Source organism: Monomorium pharaonis, chromosome 8, assembly GCF_013373865.1.
Source record: "Monomorium pharaonis isolate MP-MQ-018 chromosome 8, ASM1337386v2, whole genome shotgun sequence".
Lineage (NCBI taxonomy): Eukaryota > Metazoa > Arthropoda > Insecta > Hymenoptera > Formicidae > Monomorium > Monomorium pharaonis.
In genome coordinates this window covers 17,863,416-17,882,241 of record NC_050474.1, presented here as the reverse complement: position 1 = coordinate 17,882,241, position 18,826 = coordinate 17,863,416, and the positions used below count along the sequence as shown (strand labels likewise).

The 18,826-nt window shown below is 29.5% G+C and overlaps 1 protein-coding gene and 1 long non-coding RNA gene across 2 annotated transcripts; both read right to left on the bottom strand.

Annotated features, from left to right (window-relative positions):
* Positions 1-6,902: 6,902 nt before the first annotated feature.
* Positions 6,903-14,238, bottom strand: LOC118647084. Its single transcript, XR_004964389.1, has 2 exons — positions 8,323-14,238; positions 6,903-8,243 (listed from the first exon to the last, which is right to left on the bottom strand). It is a non-coding gene; the product is annotated as an uncharacterized LOC118647084 (long non-coding RNA).
* A 565-nt stretch (positions 14,239-14,803) lies between these two features.
* Positions 14,804-17,250, bottom strand: LOC118647103. The gene is made up of 2 exons (XM_036291332.1): positions 17,166-17,250; positions 14,804-17,082 (listed from the first exon to the last, which is right to left on the bottom strand). Exons 1-2 carry the CDS (start codon positions 17,176-17,178, stop codon positions 16,373-16,375), a joined length of 723 nt encoding a protein of 240 aa, XP_036147225.1. The 5' UTR covers positions 17,179-17,250; the 3' UTR covers positions 14,804-16,372.
* Positions 17,251-18,826: the final 1,576 nt, after the last annotated feature.

The following is an 18,826-nucleotide window of genomic DNA, read 5'->3' as shown; positions in this document are numbered from 1 at the left end:
TATGTCAAGTACATAAACGCATTCAAAAATAGGACAAAATCAATACAATTGGACAAGTATATTTGAAAAAAAATTTTATAAAATTTATTAAAAAATTATTTAAATTATTTGTACAAATAAAATAATAAAAATAATAATGCATCAAAAATTTTACATAAACATATTTAAAAATGGGATCAGCTCAAATAGCCAAATATATTTAATAAAAAGACTAAAAAAAATCTTATAAAATCTATCAAAAAGTTATTTAAAAAATGGAAAAGTTATCAATAATAACAGATAATCAAGCAAAAACTGATAGATAGTAAAACAAAACCCAAGCCACATTAATCGCATTCTTGTATATATAATACTTATTGATATCAATAACAGTTTCTTAAATATTGAAAAAATGCGATCCGGGCACGCCAAGTTTTTGCTTCACTATAACCCCGTTAGTTGATTTTAATCATTCAATTATTTAATCATCAAGTCCGTTTATTGTTAAATATTTTAATAAAAAATTATAATAAATAAATTTTGTATAAATATTCTTATAATTGACGCATTTACTTTACATCATTATTTGTGTAGAGAAGACAATAAAACAATAGAACAGTAAGACAATTTACCTAATATAATAGGTTTTTTAGGGGCCCGCACACTTGGCGCTTTTTTATATATTTTTTTAAAAAACGTATTACAATATTACATTATACTGTCGAAATTTATCTCATTGGAGTTTCTCCACACTGACGACAAGTCTGGTTTGAGAATTGTGGACTCCACATTTAGTATTGTTTGGCAGCTGCCCTATTGTAAGAAGCCACATAACCATTTTATTATACACAACTAACCCTTTTGCTCCAGGGGTTAGTTTTGGGTCGTAGACCCTTTTAACGCGTGGTACTGTGACCGTTACTTGGGTCAGAAATCCATCAGGGGCTTGCTAAGAAGAAATGCGAGAAGGTGCGCTTGCGCTCAATTGGCTTATCTTTCTGCTATCATCGGAGAGCAGCGTATTACAATTAATAAAATTAATGTAATAGACTTTGCTAATATTAATTTGTTTACAGATAAAAACATTTCAATTTTTTTTTTAAATTGTTTTCTCTTTGTACTGAGTATACAGCAATTGTTGGGAAAGTGCGGCATTTGACGATCATCATTGTGTCAAAGACGAGAAGCATTTTCTCCTTTAAAAAAAAGTAGGGAACATTTTTGATACCTTAAACATGAGGCTATTTTCAAATCGCTGCGTTTCGGCAAATATACTATTGACGTATTTATTTTATTATGTGACTTAAATGGATATATATTAAACGATACTATTTTTGAATTAATCAAGGACTAGGAAATACGATCAAATGCTATTCGTACATTTAATTGCCGTTCACAGTGTGCAATTTGCAAAAACGTCTTAACCAACAATTGTAAAGTAATAAGGTCGAATTTTGATAGTATCCAATATTATAATGACACTAATGTACATACACATTTACAATCGACAAGTAGCATTTAATGGTATCCAATGGTTGGTTTTGGAGATATAAGCGATTAAAGTTTGTGTACCGTCATCAAGCCTTCCTATTTGAAAGTTTATTATCCTTAACAATTTAGTGCATTAATTTTTAACATCGATTGCAGGGAATAAAATACTTTTTATTAGGCAAAAATATTTTTTAATGGTTATGAAATATAAGCGAATTGTGACGGAAAAAATTGCGATGTTTACGTTGCAATGTGTATGCGTCTTTACATCTTTTTAGTTTGAAAGTTATTATCTTTAACAATTTGGTACGTTAATTTTTAATATTGATTTTAAGGAGTAGAATAATTTTTATTATGCGATGTTTTTTATTGATTTTAGAGATATAATTTGTTGAAGTTTTGGCAGGAATAATTTCGGTGTTTAGGTTGCAATATGTATGAGTCCTTAGGTCTTTTTAATTGAGAATTATTATTAAATATTTAATGTGTTTTCTATAACACCGATTAGAAAAAATAGAATAGTTAATACTAAGCGTCAGTATTTTGCATTATTTGTCGAGATATAAACGATTGAAGTCTTGGCGCGAAAAATTTTGGCGCGGGATGCGTACATGGGATCATCACCGGCATCAACATAGCCGCATGGACGACCGTCTTAGTTCGGGTAGTCAGTGGCGCGGGATCATTATCGGCATCATTATAGCCACAGTGACGCCGGTCTTAATTCGAGCACTCAGTATCGCGAAATCATCACCGGCATCACCATAGCCGCAGTGATGCCCGTCTCAGTTTGAGCAATCAGTATTGCGGGATTGTTACCGGCATCAACACAGTCGATGGCCGTCTGTTTAGGTAGTCAGTGCCGCGGAATCATCAGCATAAACATAGCAGCATTGAGCCCGTTTCAGTTTGGGCAGTCACTACCGCGGGATCATACCGGCATCTACACAGCCGCATCGACGTCCGTCTTAATTTGGGCAGTCAGTGCCGTAGGATCATCATCCGCATCACCATAGTCGCATCGATGCCCGTCCCAGTTTGGGCATCCAATACCACGGTATCATCACTGGCTTCAACATAGCTGCATCAACGCCCGTCTTCATTTGGGCAATCATTGCCGCGGGATAATCACTGGCATCACCATAGCCGCATTGACACCCGTCTCAGTTGGGACAGTCACTACCACGGGATTATCACCGGCATCACCATAGTCGCATCGATGCCTATTTCAGTTTGGGCATCCAATACCACGGTATCATCACCGGCTTCAACATAGCCGCATCAACGCCCGTCTTAATTTGGGCAGTCATTACCGCGGGATTATCACTGGCATCACCATAGCCGCATCGACGCCCGTCTCAGTTTGGGCAGTCACTACCGCGAGATCATACCGGCATCAACATAGTCGCATCGATGCCTATTTCAGTTTGGGCATCCAATACCACGGTATCATCACCGGCTTCAACATAGCCGCATCAACGCTCGTCTTAATTTGGGCAGTCATTGCCGTGAGATTATCACTGGCATCACCATAGCCGCACCGGCGTTTGTCTCAGTTTCGGCAGTCAGCTGTTCTGCGGAATTATACCAGCATTAACATAGCCGTGTCGACCGTTTCAGTTTTGGCAGTCAGTATTACTGCGGGATTGTATTGCGACATCAACACAGCCGCGTCGACACCTATCGCATTATTGGCAGTCAGTGCTACGGGATTTTAATGACATACGCGTATAGTCGCGTCGTTGGTACATCACACGGTATTGTTGGTATTCACAAGCTCGTCATTATTCGTACAATTACAACGTGGTTTGATGTCAGGGAATGTACTCGAAATAATTTTTGCGGTAGCTGTTTCTGTCACAGGATCACTTCACAAGACTTAACCGTCTTACTTTTTTTTACGGAAACTTAACAGCCGCATTGCGCGCCTGCCCCAAGATCCGTTAACTGCTGTTTTGTATCAGTGCCACAAAGCGACCGAGATATTTATATTTCCAACGTCTTAATATAGTGGTGTTTGTCTGCGAAATACGATGATGAAATGTAAACGTTTGGAATTGTTATATGAGGGAACAGCTTGCGGACATTATGTATGCGCCCTCATGCATTTTTAATTGAATTATTATCTTGAAGCACTTTGCGTTTACATTTTCGTAACATCGATTAGAACGAATACAATAGTTAATATTAACCGTCAATATTTTTTATTCGCTGTCGAAATATAAACGGATTAAAGATTTTGCATAAAAAACTTCGGCGTTTGCGTTGTAATCTGTATACGCCATTTCGCATTCTTAATTGAAGAATTTTTTTTTTTAAAGATTTAATTTGTTTATATCTTTGTAACATTGATTAGAAGGAAGAGAATAGTTTTTATTAAGCGTCAATATTTTTTATTAGTTAACGAAGTATAAACGGATTAAAAATTTTGCGTAAAAAAATTCGGCGCTTGCGTTGCAACGTGTATACGCCATTACGCATTTCTAATAATAATTTCTAATAATTTCATAACGCATTTTAATTGAAGAATTATCTTTAAAGATTTAATTTGTTTATATCTTTGTAACACCGTTTGGAAGGAATAGAATAATTTTATTAACATCACTATTTTTTATTAGTTGTCGAAATATAAACGGATTAAAAATTGTGCTTAAAAAACTTTGCTTTATAAGTTGCAACGTACGTGCGCTATTTACACGCATTTTTAGTTGAAGAATTATTATCTTTAAAGATATTATTCGTTTATATTTTCGTAACACCAATTAGAACGAATAGAATAATTTTTTAAAGCGTCAGTATTTTTATTAGTGACATTCTTTTGTGGTAATAAACTTTTAATGTTGGACATTATTATCTTGCAGTTGTTGGCTCAGATGCTTTTACACATTGCGCATTGTGAAGTGCAATTGAATACATATAGCGTTTGATTGTATTTTGTACCCTTTGACAAATTCAAAAATAGTTTCATTTAATACATAACCATTTAGATCAGACAGTAAAATAAATATGTTGATGCGTAAATCGGGGTTATGTTTCATTTGACTATTTATGTAATTTAACGCACAGCGTATGGTGTTTATACATTTACGTGGCGAGATTTTTGTTTTTAAATTCAGAATATAGTAATAGTTGCCATTACCCAGGGCTACGGCCATTTTCTTTATATTTTTTCCAGTCTGGAGAAGAATAATAAAAGAATAATAAATTTTTCCTCTATTTTTGTTTTTTTTCTAGCTTAATATTTAACCATTTTTTTTGATCAAGCAATTTTGAATTGCGTTTTTTTATCTTTATATGGATGTTGGGTATTCAAAACTGTTGAAACAATTGCTATGACTGTCGTTATACAAGTTAGAAATATTTATGACATCAGTTTCATTTAGAATCTCATTTTTTCTTCTCTAAAGTTATTGAAGTTATTGAAATTAATTACTTTTTTTATCTTTTTACATGTTTTGAAAATGTTTTGGCGATTTTGAAAGACAAATGTACCCGAGTAGAAATTCATCTTGTTTTTACCTAGTAACTGGACAGAATTTCTGGTTTTTAGCTATTTTTTGACTAGTTTGACTGATCAGAAACTGACTTTGGGCGACGCTTGCTTCGTCAATAACTAGACAGTAAAATTAGTCAGTTTTTTACCAGTTTTTAACAAGATTTTGATCAGCGTTTAACCAGTTTTACAATTTTTTGATCAGTTTCTTAATTTTTGTAAAACCATTTTATGTAATAGTTTCTATCTAAGCAGTTTATGACCAGTTTCTGATCAGATTTTAACCAATTTTTTTACCGTTTTCTACCAGTTTTTGACTAGTTTTAACTAATTTTGTAAATAATAACTTACGTTAAAATTATAATTTTTAATTTTTATATTTTATTTTAATTTTTATAATTTTTGCTTTTTAATACATAATATTTTAACAAGTATAATTTTTTAATACGTATAATATTTTGGTACATACATATTTTAACACAAGCCTCAAATATTCAATTACAATTAATTACAATTATTATTATTACATTATTATTACAATTAAATTATTACAATATAAAATATTATTCCAATTATTACAATAAAATATTTGAATTATTATTTATTTTCATTAAAGTTATTTTAATACATATAATATTTTAATTCAAATATGCAATTAATGTTCTTTTGCATGTATTAATGCTGAAGCATAAAACTCCTCGACTTTTTTGTCATCTTTTATATAAACTATAATCAATTTTAATTTAGAAAAATTCAAGTCTTTATTTAAATAATAGTTAATTTCAATTAAATAATTCAAATTATATATAACATTAATCTAAGTTAAAAACAATTTTAGTCCAATTCACAATGCCAATTATTATTCACATCCAAATTTAAATCAATGTCGACGCAAATTTCAATTTAAATATAGAACCAATCCAAATCAAAATTGACAAGTTAAAAATAGTTTTAATGTAAGTCAAAGTCAATACCAATTAAAGTCCAAATATAAATCAAAGCTAGAGTAAATTTCAATTCACATCATAACCAATTTTGATTCAAAATTTCAATTTTACAGATGAAACCAAAATCAATTTAATATAATAATTCAAATCAATGACAATTATAATGTAAGTTAAAATCAATACTAATTTTAATCCAAATTAATTTTAATTTAACAAATTAAATTAAAATAAATATTAAGTTATTAAAGATTTGTATATATTTTAAGCAAAATTATTTTCATAATAAATTAATTATTTTAATGTATCAATTCTTTTGTATAATTCTTGGCTATTATCATTATACATATATTAAATGTTAAAACTAATATGTAGCCAAGATTTAATGTAACATTGACAACAGCTGTAAATATTAGTAATTTAAAAACTACTCTTTCGTATTGTTACGTCTGGCGGGGTTATGAAAGGGAGAGCGAGAAGGAAGAAAAGAAATTAGAAGAAAAAAATTATTTATAATTATTTATTTTTGGTAATATCAGCTTTATCGTCGCGGAGATACGTGTATCCGGGCGCACGGCTTTCACCGCAATGATTATGGTCCCTCGGTAATCTTTTCTCAGAGTAGAGCTGTGAGCGGGAGTTGCAGTTGTCGAAACATTCTCTCGAGCCAATGAGTCCGAGATAATGATCTCTTGAGGAGGCGGGAGCGGCTAGGCTGGCCGTTTGGCGGCAAAGAGCTCCTAATTATTGAAGAGTGTTTTTAAAATTAAATGGAACGCTTGTATATAGTATAACTTTGAGCTTTCATATCTCTAAAATTAAATGTTACCTGAAATTGAAACTTTTTCTATTAATATCTTATTATAAGGTGTTAAATTGCATATGAATTGATTTCGAAATCGAGGGCCGCCAAATAGGTGAAAAATCCGTCCTTTTTACAGTCACTTTTTTTTAAAACGTTTGATGAACATTACGATATAATTTGTTGTTTTTGAATGGTTTTTCTGTGACATGATATTCCTAAACGTTGTAATTACAGTATAGAAATTATTTTGTTATTTTAATTAAAATAAAATCATATAATAGAATAACATTTATAGTACCAATTACTTTTTAATATAATATAATATAATCAATTTCTAAATTATTATTCTTACGTTAGTTTTAAGTTTGACACTAGTGTGTTATAATTTGACAGCTTGCTCGTATTTTCTTTTTTTTTTCTTTGAATTATTCTTATGGCTTGCTTTGTGCTCGGGTTTTTTTGGTATTCTTTTCTCACGCACCACTTGTTTTTCTTTCGAGACTTGTACTTTCCAGCGAGACGTCAACGGGCTGTGACAGTGTCCATTATTGTGAGAACACGGTGTGTCTCACTCACACTAGTGTAATATTTTATCTAAATAAAATTTTTTATAAACAATTTGATAATTATGTATAAATTTTAGCAAAATATATTTTTACTTCATGTATATAAACTTTACATGAAAAATTTTTCATGTAAAAGTATATAAATGATCGGGATGATATCAATTGTTAAACTATTGAAAGTAATAACATAATTATTCTACGTACCAGAATGCTCTTTGCTCTTGATGCATTCTGCAGTAGAGCAACTATAAAGTGGACAAAATGATCGAGCCGTCACTTTTATAATTTGACGGCTTGCTCGTGTTCTTCTTTTCCTCTTCTAAAGAGGTAGATTTATTCTTTTGACTCATCCTTATGACTACGTCATACATATTGGCGAGAAATTTACCCTATTTACTGATCCCGAACTACAGTCATTAATACTGCTCGACACATATTTATATAGATCATCATCATTTATTTTTCTGCGTTATATCTTACTTTGTTCGTAAGATTTCTTTTCCTTTCTCTTCGAAAATTTTCTCACGTGCTGAATTCGCTTTTCATTTTTTACATTTGATTTTCACAAGTTTCTTGATTACTGTCTATATCCTGTTCATCTCTTACATCATGCGATTCGTGATATTGCATTATATCTAATGCATCTGCATTCTCCTGATTATTTGTTGTTAATTGTTTGCTCTGGTTCAGTTCCATTCCATCTAACGTCACTGTTAAATTGTCTTTTATTTTTTCTTCTCCCGAATTTTTTGCTGTGAGGTGGCAAAGTATCTCACTGACCTTATCAAAAGTGTCCGGAATTTTAGTATATTTCTCTTTACTTACTTTATCTTTTTCCTTGCAATCTGAAATCCAGTGTCTCAATTCTTTGCTGTACAGTCATTACTGCTGCTTTCTCGATGCGTTTGTTTTCTGCCTGGGGCCTTGTCTCAAGGATCACCCAATGACCGGAACGTTGTTGTCCACTGAACATTATGTTTAGATGGTTTCCTTTATTTTTATTATTATTATTATTGGTCAAAGTTTACAGCTTTACAATCTTACCTTTGTCATACACTTCACGGAATATTATAACTGAAATATCATATAAGCGTACGAAAACGCCAATTTTGTAATCAGTGCCATAAACACCGCACAATCTCATGATGTTTTTGTACTTTTGTGCATTTGTATATTTCTTTTCTTTGCATGTAGCGAAAAGCAAATCAATCTCTTGTAACCACTTTGTTACAGTGTAGTTGACAATTGCTTTTCTCACCAATGAATGCGAGTTCTCATTGCTATATAAGTAATAAGCGAAACAACGAAATAAGCAGTTGCCATCATCGGCAATATTAATCCCGGTGTACTGATTTTCTCCGTCATTGCGAATAAAAGTAAAATCTCTCTGTTCCTTATCACTGTTGGTCTTTGTTGTCGTTGGCGGAAAGCAGACTCATTACCTCCGATCGCAAACCTGACTTCCATATATATCTTAATTTAGCTTGTGTTTTATCATTAGCTTTCTACACACAAATTATCAAAAACACAAATAGAAGAAATGTCAAATTATTTTATTCAAATAAAATTTTGTATTTCCTCAGATTCTGTAAGAAAGACACGCTCTCTAAATGAATGTAAACGTTGAAAAGCAACTAAATTAAGATTTTTTTTATTATATTGTGGTCTAATTATTTTAAAAAATATTTTACCGTTTGATAAATATTCACATTTTATGTTCTTACACGCTGCTATAAGAATTCTAATTAAAATTGACATAAAATATCTAGATTATGCACAATCACTACAATATTTTATAAAACAATTTATAGTTATCTATGGATATATTTCATACAATATGCATGGATTAATTCATATTGTTGATAATTGTAAACTTTTTGGAAATTTAGATCGTTACAGTGTATTTTCTTTTGAAAATTTTGTTAAAAACAGATATTTTTGTTTACTTATATGCTTTACTTATGTAATGATTGTACTCTTTTTGATTTAAGATCCTATTTAGGAATGACAGTACATTAGTTTGATCCAAACACTTTAGAAAGACGTTCAGTAGGCACTGCATGCCGTCGATTGTACAGAAAACACACGTATGGCGTACTCGCGAAAGCAATTGAAAATATACTAGGTATTTGAATATCAAATTTTAAATAAGACTTTACATTGTATAACCGATAATGCAACTAATTTTGCAGAAGCTTTTAGGTATGTTAATTTTTTTACAATAATTTAATTTACAATAATATTAATTAATATTGATATAAATAAAAAAAATTTTTGTTTTTAACAAAATTTTTACATTTTTTGTAATTTTATTAATTTATTTTTTAGAAGTTTTAAACAAAATGAGACAGAAGAGTCTGAAATAGAAATTAGTGAAAATAAAGATATATTCAACATGATTGAAATAAATCCGTTTTTAACTAATGGGACAGATTTATATAAATTACCTCCCCAACATAGATGTGCTGCTCATACGTTAAATTTAATCAGTTTCGTTAATATTATAAATGTTGAAAATGATATTACATATAAGATGATGAGCAGAAGAGTATTTGCTAAAAGTCGAGCATTATTTAATAAGCAAAACCAGTCATCTAATGCTGCAGATTATATTATAAAAATTCTTGGAAAGTATTTAAAAGTTCTTAATGCCACAAGGTAGATTGATAAACATTATTGTACATGATTTTTTGAAGTGAAATGTAGATATTCTTCGACACATCTATCTAGAGCTATGAAAATTATTGTTTACATAATAAATATAATTTTTACTAAAAGTTGTACCGTCTGTACATTTGAGTAAAAATTACCCTACATCTTACATAAATTATTAATGTTTTAATTATCAATTATTTTGTTTTAATTTAGATAGGATTTATTTTTTGAAGCCCATTTGGAAATATCTAAAAATATTGAAAAAGTAAATAATATTGCTAGTTTTTTAAAACTTCCTTATTATAAAGAAACAATAAACAAAGAAAATTTATGACAGGGTTATTTGTTATAGCGAAACAATAAACAAGAAAATTTATGACAGGGTCATTTGTTATAAAGAACAATAGCAACAATAGAAAAAAGAAATTTATGTGACAGGTAATTACCCCTTCCCCCTTTTCCCCATTCTATTGTTTGAGTCAGAATTCTCATAGCTTAACTACTAAGGACAAATCTCATTAAACAGTATACATACTGAAATTAATATTACTTACTTTGTTTAGGCCCCCATATGGATTTTTATATTGTGTATGGCGTGAAATTTTCTTAATTTCTTTCGCCGTCGTCGTTGCCGCGGTTGCCATCGTTGCCGCAGTCGTCGCCGCCGCGGTCGTCGTTATTATCGGTGTCGGCAACTTACGTACACACATCGTTGAGGGCGAACTTTTTCTTGCAATCAAAAACACTTATTATTTTAAATCCAAGCTATCGATCGAGCCTGGTTAGAACTTGATCGCTTTAGCCATTATTCAGATTTCATTTGCAAGTAGCGTACTCGCGTGAAGATACACGGCGGTCTCGCGGGTGCGGGAGTATATCCTGGTGCGGTTGGTACGAGAGTATATTGCACTAAATTTCCGGCTTTTTTTTTCTTTTTGAATAATTTTCCGCATCATATTTTTTACTTGCTGCAAAAATATAATTATTATTAAGTATAATTATTTTCATGTGTTTTATATTATTTTGTTATTATTTTACTTACTTTGTGCGTGACTACTGGCACTGAGTAACGTAGTTGTGTGCTGTCTCTATATTCTCTTCTTGCTCTACCTTTAAAACTTTTACTCCCACCGAGATTGAATTTCTTAAAGAATATTGTTTGGTAAAACTTTTTTTAATCAAATATGAATGACTTTGAAATATTTTGAGAAGTAATATTATATCTTTCAATCAAAGGGCTGACTGTGATATTTTTTGAATAATATGTGATTATGTTTATTAACACGATTTGAGATCTTTGAATCTAACATTTCTATTTCAGCGTACCGTTTTACTAATTGCTGGAGAGGTTTATCTGGTTTACAAATCAATGTTTTAATACGTGTCATATGATTTTCAAACAAAAATGCAGTAAATTCATCTAAGGGTCCATATTTATTATCTGTGCATCTGTACAAATATGCAATAAATTGTGAACATTGTGAGAAACATATTGTTCACCATAAATTTAAGTGAATGTATTAACAAAATACTCTAGTAAACTTTGCGTAGTTTATATTACTCATATGTTTTGAAAAAACTGGACTTACGAGAATTGTCATTGCAACAGGTAAACTTAAAAAATTTAAATAAACATCTTTTTTTTAAATATTTTTTAATACGACTGGACCAATATATAGGAGAAACTGCCGAAATTCTGTTGCTTTCCACAATCTAAAATCTATTAAAAATCTTGGTTTACGATGATACTCATAAGGCACTGTGTTTCGTAAATTAAGTAATGCTTCCGATATCATTTGTTTCAAATGATTTGAAAGTTTCACTGAACTTTGTTCATTATGCCAAAGTAAAATTAATTTCTTGACAACTCCTAAACAAACTAAATGCATATAATCTAGTGGTACGTTTGTTACAGGTTTAAAATTAGGAATATTGGTTAATATTGTTCCTCCTGTATATGATAATTATTATATTTATGATTAACAAAATTTACGTTTTTTTTTTTTTTAAACAAAGTCGTTATTTTTCGAGAAAAAACATGTTCGTCCATTAATGTATTTCTTTTGAATAGTACATTGTGTACAGCTATTGTAACCATTATAATTTATAATATTTAAAACAAAAGATTTAGTTGGAGCATATTAAACCATCTATCTTAATTTCAATCTTTTGTCCGTTATAAATTAATGGATTATTTATTACATCAATTGCTTCATCAACAAACTTTTGCAGAAAAACATTACTATTTGCAGGTTTTGCTTTGCCATAGTATACCCCAACAATATATACTGATTTCGTAATAGAATTAAGACACAGTATAGGCCACAAAGAAGCATTGCCAGATTTTGTAATTGGTAGACCGTCGATATTTATAAAAACTTCAAGAATATTAAGTTAAACCTACTTGTTGATTATGATCTCGCAACATTTTTTTAAGAGTTTTCTTAAAACCAAAATGATAATTTATTTCTGCAGGAATGCATTCCACATTTCTAGGAGTATCTAATAAAGTTCGCGAATCTTTGGGAAATGGTAATTTTGTACATTTCCGTAAAATAAGCAACAAATTAGTCAAAGTCTTGTGCGATATACGGTTATCTATATACCAATTACATAAATTTTTTTTAATTCATCAAAATTTTCTAAATTTGAGTCATCAATTTCATCCCCAGAATAATTTTCAAAATCGAATTCTATTTTGTTTTCTGACTGTAAATCCTCAACTTGGCAAGATAATTCTACATCAACAAATTCACCAGATAGACCTATATTATTATTGGTTAAATTATTATCACTGTTATCATTGTCGTAATTATTATCATTATCCGAACCAGTACTTCTGTAATTGTATTGCTAGTATTATTTTTAAATGTTACTTCTGGACTGTTCTTATCAGCGGAAGATACATGATAAAAACAACTTGGTGTTGGCTCAGATATAACATCTTTATCTGTAGCTGTATTTTTTGCAATTATTCTTTGAACGTGTCGTTGAGAATAACAAAAATCTTTTATGTTTCTTGTCCATTGAAAAAGTGTATACTCACTGCAAATTCAACTTACGTTATGACGAAATATGATAAGACCTGTATAATAGAAACCTGTAATAATATGAAACATTATTAATTTTATTTTGAAGTAACACAGAAACAATAAAAATTAAGAATACTAATTAAACAATAATAAATTAAAAGAAGTAAGAAAAATAAACAATTCTGTATCAATTGAAAAATGTGTATATGAAGAAGGCTTTTAATATTGGATATTAAATAAGATATAGCCCTAAATAACTTTTAATATGTGCATTGAAATATACTATGTACACTTATTATTATTTTTTATTTTTTGATGAATTAATTCTATTGCCAAGCAAAACCTTTTGCGAAGAACAGTTAGACAAGATAAAATTTGAATAATATATGATCAAATATCTATTATTTATTATGTATATAATATATTATGTAAGATGTATAACATAATATATTTAGAATATTTTAAATTATACATACGTTGAGTATATTTGGGTGTACTTTTAACACTTTTAAATACACTTTCTTCAAAGGGGCTAATTTTATTGTCGATAAACATGAAATTGAAAAACATTATTTAATTTTAATAAATGTCAAATGTATATATTTTTGTATCTATAAATATCTGTATCTATTGTCTAATATTATTCAAATGTTGCACGCATATATATTTTAGTACTAGAGATCAAGAATTTACATATATTAATTTATTCTAATAATAACTATTAAATCTTTTTAATTTAGTTTATTTATTTTATTTTATTAAAAAATTAATGATTATATTTTTGTCAATTTGAATATTATGTGATACTTAAATTAACTTTTAACTTTTGGTTGTTATAAATGTAAATAAAATAAAAGGCATAATTTTTAGACAACGTAGCCAATTGAAATAAAAAATATTTAACAGAAATATCACACATTATAAAGTTTATACATTTTAGAGAGATTAAAGAATTCTAACAATCAATTATTTGATGCTGGTCGAGGTCGGATTTTTATTTGAATAAAGTCATTATAAGCGCATAATATTATTCAATATTTTAAGTATACTCTTAAAATATTAAATATACACTAAATATTCTAAGAATATAGTTAAAATTACTTAATATTAAATAATATTATGCGCTTATAGGGCAAATTTTATAGCATCTTATAAATATCTTATAGCTATATTTGTTAATTATTATTCTATTTTTGATACACGTGTAATACTTCAATTTTTTATTAAACAATTATTTACACGTGTATATATACATATGTATATGTATAAAAGCTAATAATTTTTACACGCGTGTTTTATTTTACGTATGTGTAAAAGGAAATTTTATTTCGATATTCGGGTAGTGTCAGAGAGAAAGAGAGGAGAATGGCAAAAAGAAACAAATGTAATTCAAACGATTTTGTTTTGATATTCGGCTAGCTGGCACGCGCGCTTTTGTACCGAACAGCGCCGAGCGAGGGTTCATTTGTTTACGGGATTCACGTAGTCGAGCCTCGGGCGATTCTCGGAATCGTCTCGAAGCTCTGCCTGCTCGCCCGCCTTTCCCCACCACTCCCGCTCGCCTTCCTCCATCGCTGCCACTCGATGGCGCACGGCGCAGTGCGCACTAGGGATGGGCGATGTTCAAAAATACATCGATGTTTAAAACATCGATTAAAGAAAAAAACATTGAAACGACATCGATTATATACGAAAAAAAAATCGATTTATCGATTAATCGTTAAAATTTTTAAGAAAAACACATAAATTAGTTAACATTAATAATGATTATGTATTAAAAAAATAAAATAACAAAAATAACATAAATAATGTAGCAAAAATAAACAAAGGTTAGCAAATTTATTATATTTTGTAATTTTATTAATCAAAACCTTATAATTGTCTATTTTTATCATTTTCTTTTCATAGTCAGTTAACAAGCTTGAAAAATGTATTGTGTGACAAATGTGTATTAATTAGTCTTATGAGAGATTCACACTTACATTTAATATTTTACAAATGATATCCAATATTTAATAAAATATTTAATGTAATCTTACGATGTTTTTAGATTATTTGAAATAAATATGAAATTAATAAAAATTTAAGAATTAAAGAACAGATGCAATGTTTTAACAAGACATGTATTTTATACAGTATTTAATTAATGAAACAACAAATACATTAGAAATAATATATTTAAAATTATTTAATAGAACTATGTCATCGACAAAATATATTACTGAGATAAAAAAATTAAGATTATGTTTATTTTAATATTCAGTCTTTGATAATAAGCGACCTAAGAAATAATAACGGTATTAATATTTACGAGCTAATCTATATTTTGCTCAGTGTTTAAACAAACTTATGTATTATTTTAATCTTAAAACAATATAACACATATAATACGTTTAGCATAAATTGCACACAAGTTAAAAACTTATATTCTTAATATTAATTGCAAACAAGTTAAAAACTTATTCTTAAATCTTATGAATAACAAATTTTTACTCAATTAATGGAATTAGTTTTCCCCTCTAGTGGAAAATTTTATTATACTTTTATTCCAACGCCCAATCTTCGTCAGTAAGCGAACTGAGAAATAATAACATATTTAAATGTTCGCCGGTTAATCTACTTCGGTCATCATTTTTTATATCACCAGCTTGAGAGAAGATTCTTTCTGATGGAACTGAAGTACCCAATGTACTAATGTATCTCACTGCTTCATGATATAAAGATGGAAAAATATGATTCATGGATTTCCAATATTTAAATGGATCTTCTTTTCGATCAATAATGGGTTGCTTTAAATATTGTTTCACTTCATTTAATTCTTCTGTACAGTTATTATTTTTGGCTACTAAATTGTCGTGAAAATCCCATAAATTACTGTATTGCCTAACAGTCATTTCAGTATTTAACTCTCTATCTATTTGTGGATCCTTCAATGTTCTATATTTTTTTAAATCCGATTCAATATGCTGTACTGCAGTTGCAGCGGCTAAAGATTTTTCAAAGTGTAATTTTTTAAAACGAGGATCCAGTATGGTTGCAATGCTCATTATTTTATTATTTTCAAAATTTTTACATCGATTGTTGATTGCCGATTGTAATTTTTCTTTAAATGTAATTCCAATTTGTGTATCAGGTTTGTTAAAATAAATTGTAACATTCATACAACGCACTAGAGAGATAATAATACTACACGTTGGATATGCTTCTCCACTAATTTCTGTGATAGCACGTTCGATTGGTCTCATAATAGATATCATTTCTTTTAATGTTTTGATTTCGTCATGTCTTAACATATCCAAAGGTTTCTCACATTTTAGTATCACAGGGTAAACGTACTTTTCTAACTCAAGAAATCTGTCTAACATATCTATATATGTTAATATAACATTCTACACTATTGTAGAATTCTAACGCGTTGGAACGTCTCGTATGAATCTTAATACAGTTCCTTCTGTTTTTCCATCACGAAGCTGTAAGTTTTTTAGTTCATCTGATGCAACAATGCTTTTCCTTACAGTGGTGACAATCTTTTTTACTTTATGAATAATTTCTTGAGTATCAGACATGCTGGTTAATGCGTCCGGTACAAGATGCGACAAAATATGCGCAAAACAAGCTAAATGTTTATACTTTCCCACTGTTTTTTCTATCGCCAGTTTTATGTTTGCTGCACTGTCTGTGATAATCGCTGTAATTTTTGAACAATTTAATTTAAATTCTTTGATAATTGTATTTAAAGATTTTGCGAGATATTCAGCAGTATGATTTTTGTATAAAGGGAAAACACCAATACAGCCACTCTTCATTTTTAATTCATCTGTTAGATAGTGAATAGTCACACCAAGGTAACTTTGATTAGTAATGTCAGTCCAATTATCACAAGTAAGACTGTAACAAATAGCTCCGTCGATTTTAGCTATAAAATTATTTTTTAATGTTTTATATCGATCTTCAAGCAGTCTAGTTACTGTCCTCCTGCTTGAAACTTTATACAGAGGCACAATTGTTTTCATTAATTTTTTAAAACCTTTATTTTCGACTGCTGATAGTGGCATTTTATCAACTGCAAGCATGTATAAAATAGTATTTGTGATTCTATCAGATTTACAACCACTATCTAGAACAATAAAACAGAATTTTTAATTCTGAAATTTACAATAAAATGTGTAAATATATTTTAAGTAATAATTTAAGACATACCCATGAAAGACATTTCTCGGTCAAATGCATCTTTAATTTTTGTTTCTTTTGTCTACAAAATGTTTTAATTATGATGAAATTGATTATTTATTCTTTAATTGCCGTTTTAATTTATTACCTTATTATAGATTTTCTTTTCTTTAGTTTTGTCAAGTATATTAGTATCTGATTGAACACTATTAGTGTCATTTTTTCTATGATTAGCAGACCATAATATTTCATGTTTTCTAGTTAAATGTTGCTTCATGTTTGAGGTATTCCCACAATGTTTAATACTTTTATTGCACAAGATACAACGAGCAGTTAAATTCTTTAAATCTTTTTCAAAATATTTCCAAACAAGACTTACTTGTTTTAATCTGTAAATTAACAAAAAAATAAAAAAAACAATTTTTATATAAAAAATAATTGAAGACATACCGTTTCGTTTCTTCTTTATTAAGTATTTTTGATTGATTATTAGTTGTTTTCTTAGATTGAATATCCACAGTGTGAAGCATGTTGTTTTCTGCATCTTTTGAGTGGTGTGATAATATATCCTTAATTTGTTTACAATTTGAAATGTCTACAGTAGCATTTGAGACCATATATTCTGAACAAGACTCTAAAGACAGTTCTTCTATTTCACATGGATCACTGGAAACAATATTGATAAATAATTTTCATGAATAAAACTTAAGCCTGGTTACACAAAATAAACTTCATTTTAATTTAAAGTAAGACTTAAATATGTCTGTCATATCTTAGTTATTTATTAAAGAAAAAGATAAAGATAGACATATGTTTAAATCTTGCTTAAAACCAAACAACTAGTTCTCAGAGAAATAAAAGTTTATGATAAAATTTTGTTTTGCAATATACATACTCAATGTCATCAGAATTATGATTATTACAATTAATGTCATAATTCTTATTTATTAATTCAATTTCCATTTTTGTATTTCTGAACTTATTAATTTCTTTAAAATCTACCATATCCTGCATGTGTAAATATATCTCTTTATTATTATCTGGAAAAATAAGTAATTAAAAATAATTGCCAGATTTTGTAAATTTTCAAGCATAATATATTATGTGTATCTTTTAAAATGGTTTATAGGTGTAACGTAACTAAGTTTCATAAATTACGCATGTTAACTTATAAACACGGGCCAATTTCACCAACCACACGGTTAGACGAACCGACGCGCGACGGTCAGAGTTAAGATGCCTTTTCACGCTGACGCTTGACGCTCATTTTTAGCGTCAAAAGACATCACGTGACTATTGGTCTGTTTTTTCTAGCTGCACTGTTGCACTGGTGCAATAAGTTAAAGTAAGACAAGTATATTTTTTCTCATTCTAACTTATTGCACCAGTGCAACAGTGCAGCTAGAAAAAACAGACCATATAATTGACGAATGGGTGTCTTTATTTTTAGTCACGTGATGTCTTTTGACGCTGAAAATGAGCGTCAAGCGTCAGCGTAAAAAGGCATCATTTTAAGGCCATCACACAATGCCAGGCAACAGGCAATAAAAATAGGAAATAAAGAAAGAGAGATCATTTCTCTCTTTCTTTTCTCTCTTTCATTATTTCTGTTCTTATTGCTTGTTGCCTGGCATTGTATTTAGGCCCTAAGGCCGGATCTATAATAGGTGTAGTAAGCCTTATGCCATAAG